Source organism: Anopheles arabiensis, chromosome 2 (genome assembly GCF_016920715.1).
Source record: "Anopheles arabiensis isolate DONGOLA chromosome 2, AaraD3, whole genome shotgun sequence".
Taxonomy (NCBI): Eukaryota; Metazoa; Arthropoda; class Insecta; order Diptera; family Culicidae; genus Anopheles; species Anopheles arabiensis.
The window spans coordinates 91,204,037-91,219,907 of NC_053517.1; the positions used below are offsets into that span (position 1 = coordinate 91,204,037).

At 50.0% G+C, this 15,871-nt stretch overlaps 5 protein-coding genes across 5 annotated transcripts; 3 read left to right on the forward strand and 2 right to left on the reverse strand.

Annotated features, from left to right (window-relative positions):
• The first annotated feature begins 554 nt into the window (after window positions 1–554).
• LOC120893221 (presequence protease, mitochondrial) lies at window positions 555–3,817 on the forward strand. The gene is made up of 2 exons (XM_040294989.1): window positions 555–624; window positions 693–3,817. The coding sequence occupies exon 2, from the start codon at window positions 706–708 to the stop codon at window positions 3,757–3,759; it is 3,054 nt and encodes a 1,017-aa protein (XP_040150923.1). The 5' UTR covers window positions 555–624; window positions 693–705; the 3' UTR covers window positions 3,760–3,817.
• Window positions 3,818–3,948: 131 nt separating this feature from the next.
• On the reverse strand, window positions 3,949–7,290 carry LOC120893222 (peptidyl-prolyl cis-trans isomerase FKBP8). The gene is made up of 7 exons (XM_040294990.1): window positions 7,197–7,290; window positions 6,384–6,760; window positions 5,928–6,311; window positions 5,628–5,795; window positions 5,466–5,555; window positions 5,242–5,382; window positions 3,949–5,151 (listed from the first exon to the last, which is right to left on the reverse strand). The coding sequence occupies exons 2-7, from the start codon at window positions 6,738–6,740 to the stop codon at window positions 5,071–5,073; spliced, it is 1,221 nt and encodes a 406-aa protein (XP_040150924.1). The 5' UTR covers window positions 6,741–6,760; window positions 7,197–7,290; the 3' UTR covers window positions 3,949–5,070.
• A 272-nt stretch (window positions 7,291–7,562) lies between these two features.
• LOC120893840 (transcription factor BTF3 homolog 4) lies at window positions 7,563–8,904 on the forward strand. Its single transcript, XM_040295975.1, has 2 exons — window positions 7,563–7,651; window positions 7,736–8,904. The coding sequence occupies exon 2, from the start codon at window positions 7,774–7,776 to the stop codon at window positions 8,260–8,262; it is 489 nt and encodes a 162-aa protein (XP_040151909.1). The 5' UTR covers window positions 7,563–7,651; window positions 7,736–7,773; the 3' UTR covers window positions 8,263–8,904.
• A 1,032-nt stretch (window positions 8,905–9,936) lies between these two features.
• LOC120894748 (E3 ubiquitin-protein ligase trul-1) lies at window positions 9,937–14,982 on the reverse strand. Its single transcript, XM_040297534.1, has 8 exons — window positions 14,810–14,982; window positions 13,505–14,741; window positions 12,192–12,243; window positions 11,852–11,937; window positions 11,467–11,571; window positions 11,084–11,396; window positions 10,876–11,015; window positions 9,937–10,789 (listed from the first exon to the last, which is right to left on the reverse strand). The coding sequence occupies exons 1-8, from the start codon at window positions 14,920–14,922 to the stop codon at window positions 10,727–10,729; spliced, it is 2,109 nt and encodes a 702-aa protein (XP_040153468.1). The 5' UTR covers window positions 14,923–14,982; the 3' UTR covers window positions 9,937–10,726.
• LOC120893841 (60S ribosomal protein L29) lies at window positions 12,661–13,426 on the forward strand. The gene is made up of 4 exons (XM_040295976.1): window positions 12,661–12,786; window positions 12,853–12,912; window positions 13,026–13,090; window positions 13,182–13,426. Exons 2-4 carry the CDS (start codon window positions 12,876–12,878, stop codon window positions 13,308–13,310), a joined length of 231 nt encoding a protein of 76 aa, XP_040151910.1. The 5' UTR covers window positions 12,661–12,786; window positions 12,853–12,875; the 3' UTR covers window positions 13,311–13,426.
• Window positions 14,983–15,871: the final 889 nt, after the last annotated feature.

Sequence of the window (15,871 nt, forward strand, 5' to 3'; positions counted from 1 at the left end):
AGAATCGTTTGGAGTCGAAGTCATCCGGAGTCGGCCGGAATCGCCCTTCGAAACAAAGGCCTGTACACGAAGTGGACGCGCAAAGTGAAAGACAAAAAACACAACAAAATGAAATGGTCGATCAAAAGGACATTACACCCGACGGCTCCCGTTGATTGCAAACGACTCCAAACAACTTGGGATGCCTCCGAACAATTCCAGACGACTCCGACGACTCCGACGACTCCGGTCGACTACGGATGACTCGGACTCCCAATGACTTCGAACAACTCGGGATGCCTCCGGACGACTCCGAACGACTCTGACTCCCAACGACTCCGACTCCGAACGACTCCGGCCGACTCCGAACGACTCCGGCCGACTCCGGACGACTCGGGATGCCTCTGGACGACTCCGGATAATGCTGGGCTGACCTACCTTCCGGAGTCGATTCCGAAATTATCGGATTCGGATCGAAGTCGACTCCGGATATTGGCCAACTTTTCCCATCACTACTCCGACTACATCGTGGCCCAAAACATTTGACATTTGCGTCCGCAAAATCAGCTGTCAGATCGTCGCAACACTCCAGTCTTGTTATGAAATTGCTCCGTGCTTGGTCGTAGTTGTTGTGCGAAAGAAAATGTAAGTAATCTTGCAATTAGTCTTAAAAGCTTCCAAAAAATAACTCTTTCCTTTAAACTTCGATCCAGCACCACCTACACCATGCTGCGACAGGCATCGTCGTTGAGGCGGCCATTCGTCGTCAGCCGCCGCTGGCATTCGTCGACACCGGCACCGAAAGTGAACCCGGTCGTGCTCGCGAACATCAAAGCATCCGACCGGTACCGTCCGGGTAGCCGGTACCATGGGTTCGTCTGCACCCAGGCCCAGTACATCGCGGACTTCAACATGACGGCGTACATGTTTCAGCACGAAAAGACGGGCCTACAGTACCTGCACGTGGACCGGCAGGACACGAACAACGTGTTTTCGATCAACTTCCGCACCACGCCGTTCGATTCGACCGGGCTGCCCCACATTCTCGAGCACAATGTGCTGTGCGGGTCGCAGAAGTTTCCCGTGCGCGACCCGTTCTTCAAGATGCTAAACCGCAGCTTGGCCACCTTCATGAACGCGATGACCGGGCCCGACTACACGCTGTACCCGTTCAGCTCGACGAACGAGATCGATTACCGCAATCTGCAGGCAATCTACATGGATGCGGCGTTCCGGCCGAACCTGAAGTATCTGGACTTCCTGCAGGAAGGCTGGCGGTTGGAGCACGCGGAGCTGCAAAACCCCAAGTCGGAGTACGTGTTCAAGGGCGTCGTGTACAACGAGATGAAGGGTGCATTTTCGGAAAATTCCGCCGTGTTTGGGCAGAAGTTCTTCAACAAGCTGCTGCCGGACCATACGTACGGGTACGTGTCGGGGGGCGATCCGCTGGACATACCGTCGCTGAAACATCAGGATCTGGTGGACTTCCACCGCAAGTACTACCATCCGAGCAATGCGCGCATTTTCAGCTACGGTTGCTTCGATCTGGACAAAACGATGGCGTTCGTGGACGGGCAGTATCTGCAGGATTTCGAGCGCATCGACACGCGCTACAGCGTGATACCGCCGCAGAAGCGGTGGACGAGCGCGAAGAAGGACCACGTGCGTTGCCGGTACGACAACATGGGCGCACCGCTCGAGAAGCAGAACCAGATCGCGATCGGGTACCTGATGACGGACATTACCGACGTGTACGAAACGTTCCTGATGCACATACTGACCGAGCTGCTGGTGAAGGGGCCCAACTCGTTCTTCTACCGGAACCTGATCGAGCCGAACATCTCCGGCGGCTACAACCAGCTGACCGGGTTCGATTCGCACATCCGCGATACGATGTTTGTGGTCGGGCTGCAGGATCTGGCCGTGGAGGACTTTGACCGGGTGGCGCAAATCTTCGACCGCACGGTGGAGGAAGTGATCGCGAAGGGGTTCGAGCCGGCCCACATCGAAAGCGTGCTGCACAGCATCGAGCTGACGATGAAGCACCAGACCAGCCGGTTCGGGCTGGGTCTGCTGTTCAATCTGACGCCGTTGTGGAACCACGACGGTGATTTGATACGCGCCATGAACGTTAGCGAATCCGTGGCCAAGCTGAGGGAAAACATGGCCAACAATCCGAAATATCTGCAGAACAAGGTGGAGTACTACTTCCGTAATAACAAGCATCGCCTGACGATGACGATGTCACCGGACGAAAACTACGAGAAGCAGTTTGTGGACGCGGAACGCAAGAACCTGGAAGCGAAAGTAACGCAGCTGAACGAATCGGACCGGGCACGTATCTACCGGGAAGGGATCGAACTGTCCGAATCGCAGAAGGCGCATCCCAACACGGACGTGCTGCCCTGCCTGAAGCTGAACGAGATCGAGAAAAAGCTACCGGAAACCAACGTCGAGCAGCGGCTGGTAACGAACGTCCCGACGCAACTGTGCCGCGTGGACACGAACGGCGTCGTGTACTTCCGGGCCATCCTGGACGTCAATGGGTTAAGTACGGAGCAAAAGCTGCTTCTACCACTGTTCAACACGATCGTGACACAGTTCGGAACCAAGGGCATTGATTACCGGGCGTTTGATCAGCTGATCAGCTCCAAAACGTCGGGAATTGGCTTCTCCACGCATCTGGTGGAGAACGTGCACAACATGCAGCAGTACGAGTTCGGGCTGTACCTCGGCACGTACGCGCTGGACAAGAACGTGCCGGACATGTTCGACATCTTTAGGCGCATTTTCAACGAGCTCGAGCTGAACGACGTTAAGCGGTTTGAGATGCTGCTGGAAAACTACCTGTCCGAGATGTCGGTCGGTATCGCCCAGTCCGGGCACATGTACGCGATGCAGAACGCGAACGGTTTGGTAACGGAGGCGGGCCGGCTCAGGGAGCGGCTGATGGGCATCGAGCATCTCGCCTTCATGAAGGATCTAGCCCAGCGCCATTCGGCCGAGGAAATTCTGGACAAATGCCGCTCGATTGCGAAGCTGTTCGAAGAGTCGGGAATGCGCTGCGCACTGAACTTTACGCCCACCTCGGAGCAGCAAACGGTGCAGCACTACGGCAAGTTCATCGACAGCATTCCCGTGCGCAGTACGCAGGCGAGGGTTTGGAACGTTTCGGAGCCGCTGGCGACGACGCCGGCGGGTGCCTGTCGCCACACGGTCATGAACATTCCCGTCAACTACTGCGCCAAGTCGATCGTGGCCGTCCCGTACACCCATCGCCACTATGCGCCGCTGAAGGTGCTCGCGAAGTACCTGTCGGCCAAGTATCTGCTGCCGGTGGTGCGCGAACAGAACGGCGCGTACGGTGCGGGTGCGAAGATCACGTCGGACGGGCTGTTCAACTTCTACAGCTACCGCGATCCGAACTCGCGCACCACGCTGGACGTGTTCGATGAGGCGTACGGGTGGAACGTGCGCACCGTGCCGCAGATGGACGAGCAGACGCTGTTCGAGGCGAAGCTGGGCGTGCTGCAGCAGCTGGACGTGCCGATTGCGCCGCTCGAGCGGGGCATGGATCTGTTCCGGCAGGGCATTTCCGACGAGCTGTTCGGGCAGCACCGTGCGGCCGTGCTGGACGTCGGCAAGGACCTGCTGCTGGAGGTCAACGAGCACTATCTGAAGCCGGGCGCGGTGAAGGTGTTTGGGAAGTCGGTGCTCGGACCGGAAAACAAGCAGCTTTCGAAGGACGGTGAAAACTGGACGACTTTTACGTTGCAATAAGGAGAAAGTGCTGCTGTGGTATAATAAAAATGATGTTCTGCTTAGTTGTTTTAAATTACCGCTTGTGTGTGTTGTCCATCATTTCAATTCCTGTGAACATTCATCGCGCAAAAGGAGACACGTAATACACCATTTTCTTTATGTATACATGGGATTGCATAATTTACTGATAGAAAACAAAAAAAAAAACACTAACAAAAATTGCTCACAAAAAAACCATTCTTACGCATGTTTAAACCCTACGTTCTCATGTTAAGGGAGAGTATAATGATACCGGAAAATCGATTGCTAATTTTATAGAACGTACAAAAAAAGAGACCCCCTTCCCTCCACCGTTCCGCCGTTGTTCCGTAAATGCAGGATGCCCACGTTGGAATGATGTTGTCCTACGTCCTATCTCTCTCTCTCTCTGTTTCGAATCGCTTTCCCGCGCGAAAGCCACGTGTCTTTTGGGGAAGAGTTTAAATGGAAGAAACAACATCGTTTCGCCTTTTTTGTCCGTATTTCTTGCTGCGCGGCACTCTAGGCACGCGACCCTATTTGTTTAAAACCCATTGAAGATGACCGGGATGAACGGCACGGAAGCGACCGTATTGCACATTATCTGTACTGGCGCACTGTTGCACGTGAAGCCCAAATAATGGTCTACAAGTATTACGGTTTTCCTCGGTCGTACCAGAGGATTATGCTTAATAAACAAACGGAAACTTTCCCTGTCCTTGCCCTAGCCGGTAAGTGTCCCTGTTGTGTCTCGAGGATAAGTTGTGTCCTTTTTCCAGGTAGCCAAAAGCATATACCCAGCATAGTACGGGTATTGGTGCACGCCAGGCAGGATTAAAGGATGATTTAAAAACTCGAACCGCTGCTGCTACTGTGCCCCTTCGGTAAGCAAGCCATACCCACACCCGAGACGAATGAAAAGGTTCACAGTTTGCAATTGCAATGTGTACTTGCACCCTTTTTTATGCACCACCTTTCCCGTACCGTTATAGCTGCAGTAAATATCTCTTTTTCTCCTCCTCCTCCTCCTCCTCCTCCTCTATTACGCTTCGTTGCCAGTACAAAAAGATGCACCATACATTGTGTACGTGTTTGTTTGTTTGTGTGGGTGTGTGATTTTTCTCTTCCCCGGTTCAGCTAATCTACCTAGCTCGCTGGTTGTCCATTCGATCGATAAACGCAGATCCGCAGTATCGGCAGTTCCGCACACTATTCGATAAGTTTAATGCATCGGTGTAGTTTTGTGGATAAAATTGCGCAGGCGCTTTTCAGCAGAGAAGCGACGCACGTGGTCGAGAGGCGCGCTTCGCTTTACGGATTATTATACCGGTACATTGCAACACCGACCACGCCGATCAGGATCGTACCCACGAGGTAGCCCCACATCATGATCTGAGGAAGAGTAAAAGCAACCGAACGTTAAGATGGCGCCCCTTATCTAGAATTCTCTCTTTGAACTCCGTTTAACCTTTACAGCTTTACCTTGGACGATTCAGCGGTTTGGGCGGCTGGGGGAGCCTTTGTCTTTTGTTCGAGCTTCTGTGCCTGGCCCAGCATCTTCTGGTACAGGTCGCGCTCGTTGCGAGCCTCACGCTTTGATTTCAGGATCAGTTTGGATAATTCCTATCAATTTATTAGGAGAGAAAAGATAAAATTACCCTCATCAAGCAGGAGTCATGTGGGCAACTTTCGCTCGTTTCACTTACGGATTGTATTAGCTTATCGTCAACATCGATCGTGGCCGCCTTCTGCAGAAGCGTAATAGCACCAGCAGTGTCGCCCTTTGCGTCTAAAATCTATATTGCGAAAGTGAAAGATCAAACGAAGTGAACATGTTGTTTAATTATTGCCTTGAGCACTACACATACCTTGCCCTTGCGGTACAGGGCCTTGGCGTTGTTCGGTTGACACTTAAGCACATGGTCCACCGACTTCAGGGCCGCTTCGTGGGCCGATATTTTAAGCTGAGCCAGCGCGAGGTTATTGTACACTTTCATACGATCTTCCAGCAAATTCTGCAGCTCCGCGGTGGACAACTGATAAGGAAAACCGGGGTAGAGAAATTAGTTGCGCCCCCCTACCAGTACGTGCGGGCGTTTAGCGATAAGCGGAAAACAAGAGCGCCCTATGCACTTTTTGTTTCTGCTTTCCCTTCGCCTTTGCTTTACCTCAACCGAGCCTGCCGAGCCGGATTCCATCATGCCACCGGCGCTGACCGTATCGTCCAGATACTCGAGCGCCCGGCGATAGCTCTGTATGGCCAAGTTATACTCCTGGCGCTTCATCCAGAAGTTGCCGCGCAATCGCTTCCTGTTGCCGATTTCCTTGCGCGACGCGTATGTTCGCGCCTCGATGTCGCTTTCCTCCCGCATCGACACCAGCTCGACCGTGTAGGTGATGGTCGCGTTCGGTGGCACGGTCCGTATCACCGGATCCTGCTCGGTCGGATCTTTCACACCCAGCTCGCCGTACGCGAAGCGCGGATTTACGATCACTTCCGCCACCTCGCCCTCGTTCATGAGCTTCAGCGCCATATCTAATCCTTGCACCACCTGTCCAGTGGGGACGGTTGTGGGTGGGAATTAATGGCAATGCGATAAATTGGTAATATTGTTCGTACTTACCTCCACATCGTCAATTTGCACCACCGCATTGCTTTGCTCCTCGACCACCGTACCATCCTCGAGCCGCCCGGTGTAGCTGACGGTTACCAGATCTTTGCTTTCGGGCCGCAGCTCCGACCGGCCCTTTTTCAGCACCTTCTTCAGCAGCGTCCCATTGCCCAGGATGTCCATACATTCGGATTCGCTTTCCTCCGTTGCTTTTGCTTCACTCTCGGGTTTGTCGTTTTGTTCGGCTGTAGACGGCTGTTCGTTTGCTTCTGCGGGAGCTGGCACCGATGAGGCTAGCTCGGCACGCTCCTGTTCGTTTAGATTCGACAAATCTTCGAAGGAGCTGCTACTTGATTTTTCCGCATCCATGATGACTCACGCGAAGTTAGCTGCAAACGAGCGGGAACACAGAACGATACAGAGTGGGGCAAAGCGAGAGGATGATGCAGCAGTAGCGTTTAGAAAGCGATCGCACAAAGCCTTCGTTATCACGCAATCAGCCCCGACCCGTGGTACGCTCGAGTGGTAGATAGCAGGCTTTCGTGCCCCCTCCAGACCGAACCCTCCCGAAGACCCGCGTTATTACAACACCAGCCACAAAACAGGCTTTCGCTGTGGCCTCCGTCGAACTTTCTGCGCAATGACGTCGTCAAAAATGGCACTAGAATCTGGATTTGCTACCTGAAGGCGGACGGGCAGCAACGAATATTCTGGAAAGCGCAGTGGATACTCCAAGACACTTGTTTTTGGAGGGCACACTTATCCGCGCGAAACGGTCGAAACACGCACCGAATGTAAATAAAATTCACACAGAAAACGACTTACCTGCAACGAAACGAAAGTTTTCCTACCCGCAGCGATACAAGAAAAACAAATGCTAATGGTGCAGGTTTGACAGGTTCGATGAAATGGCAAATAATATACGATGAAACGGAAACTCGATGAAGATTCAAATGGTGTTGCCCAGTGACAGTTGTAGGGTCGTTCCCGTTGTTTTTGATTGTGTCGAAAGTGGTTTTAAAAACCAGCCGATGAAAAACTTAGATGATATTTTATTCCTTAAAATGTTTCTGAGTTTTGTGGAACTAAAACCAGGAATTAAAAGAAATGTATTGGAAAAAAAGGAAACAGAAAATAAGACAATTTCTAACGTCTGCGGGAAGCAGCACCGACTGTCACTGGCAAACGTCTGACTGTCAAAGGTAACGTCTGACGGTGTCAAATTTTTCATTTGTCTACTGTGGGGATTCTTTCTACGGCGATTGCCTCAATTTTCACATGTGCGTTTCTGTAGCTCCGGCACCAAAGTGTAAATTTCATTGGTTAATTGTTGTTTCGCACCCCCTTTTCCGACCCGATTGCAGTGTAAAAGCGACGCGCCAGCAAGTGTGACCGAAGCAGGATGAATCCGGAAAAGCTGAAGAAAATGCAGAGCGAGGTGCGCATCGGCGGCAAGGGCATGCCCCGCCGCAAGAAGAAGATCGTCCACACGAGCTCGGCCGTCGACGACAAGAAGCTGCAGCTGTCGCTGAAGAAGCTCGGAGTCAACACGATCCCCGGCATCGAGGAGGTGAACATGATCAAAAACGACGGCTCGGTGATCCACTTCAACAACCCAAAGACACAGGCATCGCTGGGCACCAACACGTTCGCCATCACCGGCCACAGCGAAACGAAAATGATCACGGAAATGCTGCCCAACATCATCTCCCAGCTCGGGCCGGAGGGTTTGAACCAGCTGAAGAAGCTGGCGACGGCGGCCGCCGCCGAAGAGGATGACGACGTGCCGGAGCTCACCGAGAACTTTGAGGAGGTGTCGAAGAAGGAGGCGGAGACGAAAGAGGCGGCCGCTGCCAGCTCGAAGGCGCCAGAGGTTCCCGCATCTTCCTAAGTACACAAACTAAAACACACACGCACTCACACACACACAAACACACTAAAAAGGCTCTGCTCTTACAAGTAATACAACAACCCCCATGCTAGAGTTTAACCCCCGTTTTGTTTCTTTTCTCGGGTGTGCGGTGCCACCGGAAACAAGCACCCAAACCTATTGGAAATGGCAAGCCGAACGACGTTCGTGCGGTAAACAAAACGCATTACACACCTTTCGCTTAATAGCGCGAGCATCAAACTCTGCTACCCTTCGCCCCTCCCGCGCCCACACTCATCACAATTTTACGGTGCATTTCGGCTTGCCGCAGGTCCGCCGGAACCATCTTCGCAGGGGTGTGCGTGTGTGTGTCTCTGTGTGGGCATTCTCTTAGCTAGCACCCCCCCCCCCCCCCCCCCCCCCCTAGCCCCGACATGCATTACGCCAGCTTATATTTTTTGGATAGTGTCTCTTCTACAAACCCATGGTGGTGTATGGAATTGCTTTCTTTTGTTGAACAACCAAGTTGTGCGGACCAGTTTCCGCGGCCGAGAAAAATGTATGTTCGAAAGTATGGTGACATTTTAAGAATTAAAAACTAATTGAACCATCTCCTCCGTCCGTCATGTGACGCACGCGTGCTTTGAGGTAGGTTTACTGTAACGGCATTGAGAATTTCATTTCCTTTCCACAATGTGTGTATAATGAGAAACGGATTTCGTTGGACCTTGAACTTCGAGTGAACCTTGTTTGCGAAGGCAAAGCAAACCAGCAACCCACAGCGCATCATCCAATTAGCAAACAAGTCAAACTTTTTGTTTGAACAGGTATGGAATGCTTGTTATTTACACAGATATCAAATGCTTTGTTGCGGACGGCTACAAATGCGAGAAATGATGGCCTTTTAGGATGCTGTTTAATTGCACAAAGGTGCAGCAAAGTATGAAACAAATGGGCGGAATCCAAATTGCGCGGAAAAGTTAGGTTATGTGATGAGCCAGATGAAGCGCACTTTGGCAACAAATGAGACGCCGCTGCGTTTGTGCATCTGAAACATTACCGAACAAATGCACAAATAAAAGTTAAACAAATAGAAACAAAGAGCTGAATGGCTGAAAATGCAATAAATCGTTCCATTGCAGGCTCCCCGCATTGTGCTTCGGAACAGCGCACCATCTGTCAACTTGCAAATGGAGGTTATGTACACCCGGCAATCAATAATGCTAAAAATAGTTCAGCAGCGTTCTTTTCCCATTACCGCTTCGTCGCTGGCCAAAAGAAAGTGGGCTGCAGTTCTATCGGGCAGTCGGAAATGCGGTTAACCACAGGCGCAAAAGGCGCAAATCTCTCCCTGATAAGAAACCATAAACATTATACGGGGCACGCTAGCGCCTGATTGTTTTGATTGCTACGGATATACGCACATCGATGGCGCATGGGAGAACCACATGTGGCTGTGTTTGTGCGTGCGTGTGCGTTGCATTACTTCCGCATTGGGAGGGTACTGCGCGCGCTTGTTTTGGCTGGAAAATTAAGGACCACATGGTCAGGGGCCAATATCGATCCTGCCGATCCGTAGGAAGTACATTGAGGATGCACTCAATTATATCGTCCTGCATGTTTCCCCTCATACCCCTGGAAAGTAACGATAAAAGGTCATCAACCAGCAATTAGAAAAGGAGGCAACAATCAAACTGTTGTCCGCTCGCAATCTCCACCGTTTTATTTACAGTCAATTGGTCGTCTCTCGATTTCTGCATTGCTCTCGAAGATTTATTGTGGTATATATGTCCTAAGAATGTGTGTTGGTGGGGGGGGGGGAACCCTTTTTATACGCTTCTCTAGAACGAACCTACTACAGAGTAATTGCCAAACGTGAAGGTAAGAATTTTTTTGTTTAAATCCTGGTAGCTGGTGACTGTTATCAGTTATGTTGGTATGCACACTTCCTGCTTCCTCTTTTTATGCGTGCACACGCACACACCCATTCTCTATCCTATACACCTCCCTCGCGTTCGGAGCTCTGACTCCGACTTTCTAAGACTGTCATGCTAGGTAGTAGTATCGAGTAGTAGTAGTAGTTATCAAAAACGAGTTGAAATGTAACAAAACTGTGTATCGATTAACATTGAGGATACATACCCACACAAACACCTACCCACGCACACACACGCACTCACACAGAGCTAAAGTAAATAGTCCTTCTATACATCCTACATTATCCTTTATAATATTGAATATGTGTGCGCGCGCGTGTATGTGTGTGTGTGCATTTTAAATTTCTCCTATCCTGTAATGCCAGGCCAGCACCATACCACGAATCTGCTCGAGACGGTGATCAACTACTTGCAAGACACTGCTCCCTTTCCCGCTGGTTCTGGCTAAGCGGCGATGATGATGGCGATGGTTGTTTGATTCTGACGATGACGACATGGACGACATTGATGCTGTTGGTTCCAACCGACATGTGCACCAGCATGGACCGTTACATAAAATCATCGTAATCGTCGTAATCATCGTACTTGGTTTCATACTCGTTCAAAGTAGTCTTAGAAAAGGAGGTGAAAGAACAAGCAGTTGAATTTAGCATATTGGTCCCAACGTTTCCGTGCTCTACTATACTTTTATACTCACATTTTCACCCTCGACACGCAGCTTCGCTTTCACCTTGATGCCTTTGGTCTTCTTTGGCTTGTCACCTTTCTCGACCTTCTGCTTTTCCAAGTACAAGTTGTCTAGGGTGGTTTTAGCTTTCCGAATGTTATTGGACGACACTGCGGGTAAGAGAGCATACGGGTTAGATTGTTGCCACGCCAGAGATGCCACCACGGGCAATACTTACGACTGGCAAACAGCTTCAGCAACAGCTCTTCCAAAAAGCCTTGATATTCCGTACTCGCACGGTAGTTGGCCAGCTTTTTGCTTATCGCTTCGGCCAGTTCGGTAAACTCCTCCTTCGTGGTCGGATGCATTCCATCGATACCGTTGCCCGTCGACATTGGCGTGATGCCTAGCGTTTCCATGGCCGTTTTCAGGTCATTTTCTTCTTGCAGCTTCTGCAGCCTTCGCTTTTCGGCCAGTTGCTGTTCCGGCGTCATGTTCGCAAACTCTTCCTCCTCCCGCTGGAGTCGTTCCAAGTCCTCTTTTTTGAGTTTCTAAAAGCAAAACAAACCAACCAACCGGTTAGAGGAGTTTGAATGGAGCGGGAGTTGTGTTTTCTGGAACCTTCTGTTGGGCAGCTTTCTTAGGTTTGGCATTTTTCGTAGGTGTATCTTCCTGTTTGGGTGCATCCTTTTTCTCCTCCTCCTCGTCGTCATCCTCCCAGTTGTCCTGCAAGACAAATTGCAGAGAATAAAAAAAAAGGAGAATGAAATCTTTAGCCAAATCTGCAGGCGGGCAGATTTCCCGCAATGCATTCGTCGCTGCTGACGTGCGCTGTTGTGCAGTTTTTGCTACGGGTGGGGGTAATCACGTCGTTGACTCCAACCACACACACACATACACACTCTGCAACTGGAACACATTCCCAAACCACCACTTTCTACCCTCCAAACCAGCAGTGCATGTGTATACACGCAGGCACGTTCCCTCCCGCTCGATCGGCACATACCTTTACATCGTCCTCGTCCTCGCCAGCCCACTTGTTCACGTCGGCCTTGGCAAACAGCTGCTCGGCCTTCTGTTCGGCCAGTGCTTCTGCAAAGATGCATCGTAAACGGTGTTACGTTAGCGAGAGCTAAATTATTTATAGTCCTTCCACCCACAGTGCACAGCGCATTGTGTCTGGTGTGCACTGTGTGGACGTGTGGTGCCCCATTTTCAAACACTGCTTCCGTCCCACGGGTCGGAATGTCCTGGTGTATTATCACACCGTGTCACCGTGGCACCAGCGAAATGCACCGAAACCCATGGAAGATGTGGCCACTTGGGTTGCACCGATCAACACTTACCCCAATCGTCCTCCATCGTGCAAAAACGCTTAGAAAGTCGTCTTTTGGCAACGTTTCACCTTCCGCCAGTGGATTGTTGTATCTTTTCCTTTCGAGAAAACCCTTCTCCAAGCTGAGCAAACGTCGTGGATAATTTTTGCCTTTCTTTTTTCGACGTTTCGTGTATTTTTTTTTTTTTCTTGTCTTGTCGTCTTGACAGTTCTCGAAGGAGACAGAACACATGAGTCTGCAATGATGTCGTCGATGATCGCGTGGTGTACAAACGTTTACTTGGTTGAGTGATATTTTAAAATAAAAAGAACTAAACGCTTGTGCTCACAGCAAACCAGCAACAAATTATTGTTGGTTATCGTTCAAGAACTCAATTTGCAGATTTTTCTTACTTAGAGCAAATTAAAAAATGATCAAAATTGTCATCCAAGCGAGCAAAGATGAGCGTAACCTCTTTTTATACCAGTTTCTGACGCGCGGATTGACAGTTCTGTTTCCGTGAGCAGAAATCCCAAATGTCAAAGCAATTCTGTTCTCTTTCCGGTTGCCAACTTTCGCTTGGAAGGTTGTTTTTGGTATCATCAAAAAGAATTTTCTGATTCAGGTGTGTTTCTCAATGCTTTTAATGCTTCGGCGAATTGTTCACTAATAGTTCGTTGTTTCTTTATAGCTGTAAGCGAAAAGTCAGCCAAGATGGCCAAGTCCAAGAATCACACCAATCACAATCAGAGTGAGTGCAATGCTGCCGGATGTTCGGTGCCCTTGTCGACAGCGGTCCAAATTGGGTTCCCACGTACCTTTCTGTAATACTAATTCCCCGTTACTGTTTCTGTTTGATTGCAGACCAAAAGGCTCACAAGAACGGTATCAAGAAGCCCAAGCGCAAGCGTAATGAGTCCAAGCGCGGTGTAAGTAGCCCCCTTGTACCGGAAGATCTAGCGAAATGACTCGCCTCGGTGTCTAATTGGCATTGTTTATTTCCTTCCATCCACTTTACAGATGTGCCAGAAGTTCCTGCGCAACCTGCGGTACTCGAAGAAGGGTAACGTTTCGCACGAGGAGTCGCTGAAGCGCGCGGAGGAGCGTAAGGCAAAGTACGCCGGACAGCCCGCCCCGGTGAAGCTGTAAACACCTTCCCCCCACAGTACGGTGCCGTGCATTCCGTACATATTTTCCATAACCGTGCTCGCGACATGTGAACCGTGCGATTGTGGGTGAATAAAAAAGCTACGTTAAAAGTATAACAAATAGTTTATTACAAATGACTCGCAGCAAAACCCGCCCGGCGATAGAGGCTGGTAGAGTATCAGCTGCTCCTCTCACTCTATGATATCATCTACATCTAGATCGAATATTGCGTTTAAATCACCCGTCCTGACGCTGCTGCTCACCGTGGAAGGATGTCTGGTAAGCTTGCCCGACTTCAGCCGGGCAGTAACGGTGGCGGAAGTCAGCTTGTAGCGTGGTCCTGCCAGCGGTTCTGTGCTTTCAGCCTCTTCCTGCTCCTTCCTTTCGCTGTGGTTTTCGTTTTGTACGGGCCGGGAGACGGTGGGCTTCGTGGTAAACCCGGACACCGTGGCTGTTAGCCTGGGATTGGAAAAGATGGAATATTTGGAGGACAGACTTACGCCTGGCTTTGGCTTCGGCTCCGCAGCGACACTGGCCGCGGACTGGGGGTTAGCACTTAAGCCTCCGCGCATGAGTGGCGCCAGCCCGATGCTGCTCGTCTTGACGCGTAGGTACGGTGAGTTAGAGTTGACTATTTTTCGCACCTTCTCCGACAAGGGCGTGCTGCTGTTGAGATCCTGCATCGGACGCTTCCGGCTGACGGTTGGCCGCTGATCGGGCGTGTTCGGTACGCAACCGTCCGGGGAACCGATGCTCTCCTCGGTGGACGTGTTGGTGGACGCTTCCTTTGCCTTCTGCTTCAGCAGTTGCTCCAGCCGGTAGATTTCACTATCGCACGTGGACAGGTTGTCTTCGAGCGTTTTTCGCTTTCTCCGCTCCTCGACAAGCTCGTTCTGCAGACGCTTCAGCCGGTCAGATTGCTCCTTCCGCTTGATCTCTTGCGCCTGTAGCTCACGTTTCAGTGCGGTGGCCAGTGCAATCACCGCCTGGCGGCTCATATCGCTGGTCAGCATCTGTTCCACCTCTTGTGCGGTCGCTTCTATCGCTTGCTTTACCACCGCGTACGATTGTAGCTTCGTTTTCACGCTCTCCAGTTCTTCCTGCACCTTGCCCAGCATTTTCCGATCGCCCCTCAACATATCCGTCTCGTGCTTGAGCGCAAACAGGGCCGTGTTCTTGGTGCGCAACTCCTCCTCCAGACCCAGCAATGTTTTCCTCATCTTTTTCTGCTCCCCCTTATGTTCCGTCACTTTGTCCTCAAACGTTTTCAGCTGTTTTTGCTGCTCGCGTACCTTCAGCGTAAGATTGTCCAACTTTTCCAACAGTGCAGCATTGTCCTCGGTGGTGTCGAGGCTCGTCGTCACGTTGAAGTACACTTTGACCAGCCTTGCTTCGGTGCAACGATTGCGGCATTGGGGGCAGGTTTTGGAGCTACAAGTAATTGTTTGGATTTAGAAAACACCGGTCTGAGGCAGAGCAGCTTGTGATTTGTGCCTTACCGTTCTAGCCATTGCAGCAGGCACAGGTGGTGAAACATGTGGCCACATGGTGTTATGTCTACTTCGGCCGAAGGTACAAATAAATCCGAACAAATAGGACAAGCTAAATGCATACTAATGGTATTATTTCACAGTAAAAATAAGTAAACAAGATAAACTTAAAAAACGCGCGCGCGCGTCCGTCACACAGCAAAACAGTCTTGCTTCTAGATGTTCTTCTTCGCTTTGTTTTTCAGCTCAGCTGATGTGAGATGCAACACAGTAGCCTTCTACAATCGATTGCAGGAACCAGCGACTGTTGGTTTGTTATGAAAATAACTCTGCATGTTGTGACATGCGTTTTACTTTTATTTATTGAACTTGTATAGAATAATTATAAAGAAAATATCGTATTTGTTTGTGAAAATTCAATGTTTTTAAAAACTGCTTTTTTGATTTTGAAATATTTGCTGTCAGTGTGTATTTACAGGAGATAATTGAATACTTCAAAGTAAAGCAAGGCAGAAAACAAACACACACACTTTCAACTGCATGCAGAGTGGTGCCGATTTTGGAAATGTAGTAAATTCGGGAGCTTTGCACAACTCCACTTTAATCAAGTGTTTGTAGAATCCGTTCAGTATGATAAAGTGGTTCAAGCTTGTTTACAAATGGGTGGTAAAGAGACTTCCTTTCAGGTTACACATTCTTCACATCCAGTGAACATTTTATAGCCCGCGATAAATGAGGTATGTTTTTGGTAGAGCAACAAAACCAAGGCTAAAGAAGGTATTTTTTTTATATTAAGTTAAGTAATTTATGTGTTGTGGTGGGACATTGTTTTTCCCTCATCAAGCCCTGGGTACATGCTATATCCTTCATGATATGCTCCACAGGATACTGACAACAAGTTATCAGCAAATTGTTTTCACATTATTCATGATAGCCTGTGATTTTAGGAGTGCTTTGAGTTCCATTCGTGCTAGGAAGGACGTGAGCCAACTCTTTTATCCCAACTTTAATGCCCGATCTATCAACGGTCGAGGGAAATGGCTACAAAAGAGTGATCGCCTATCCGTATGT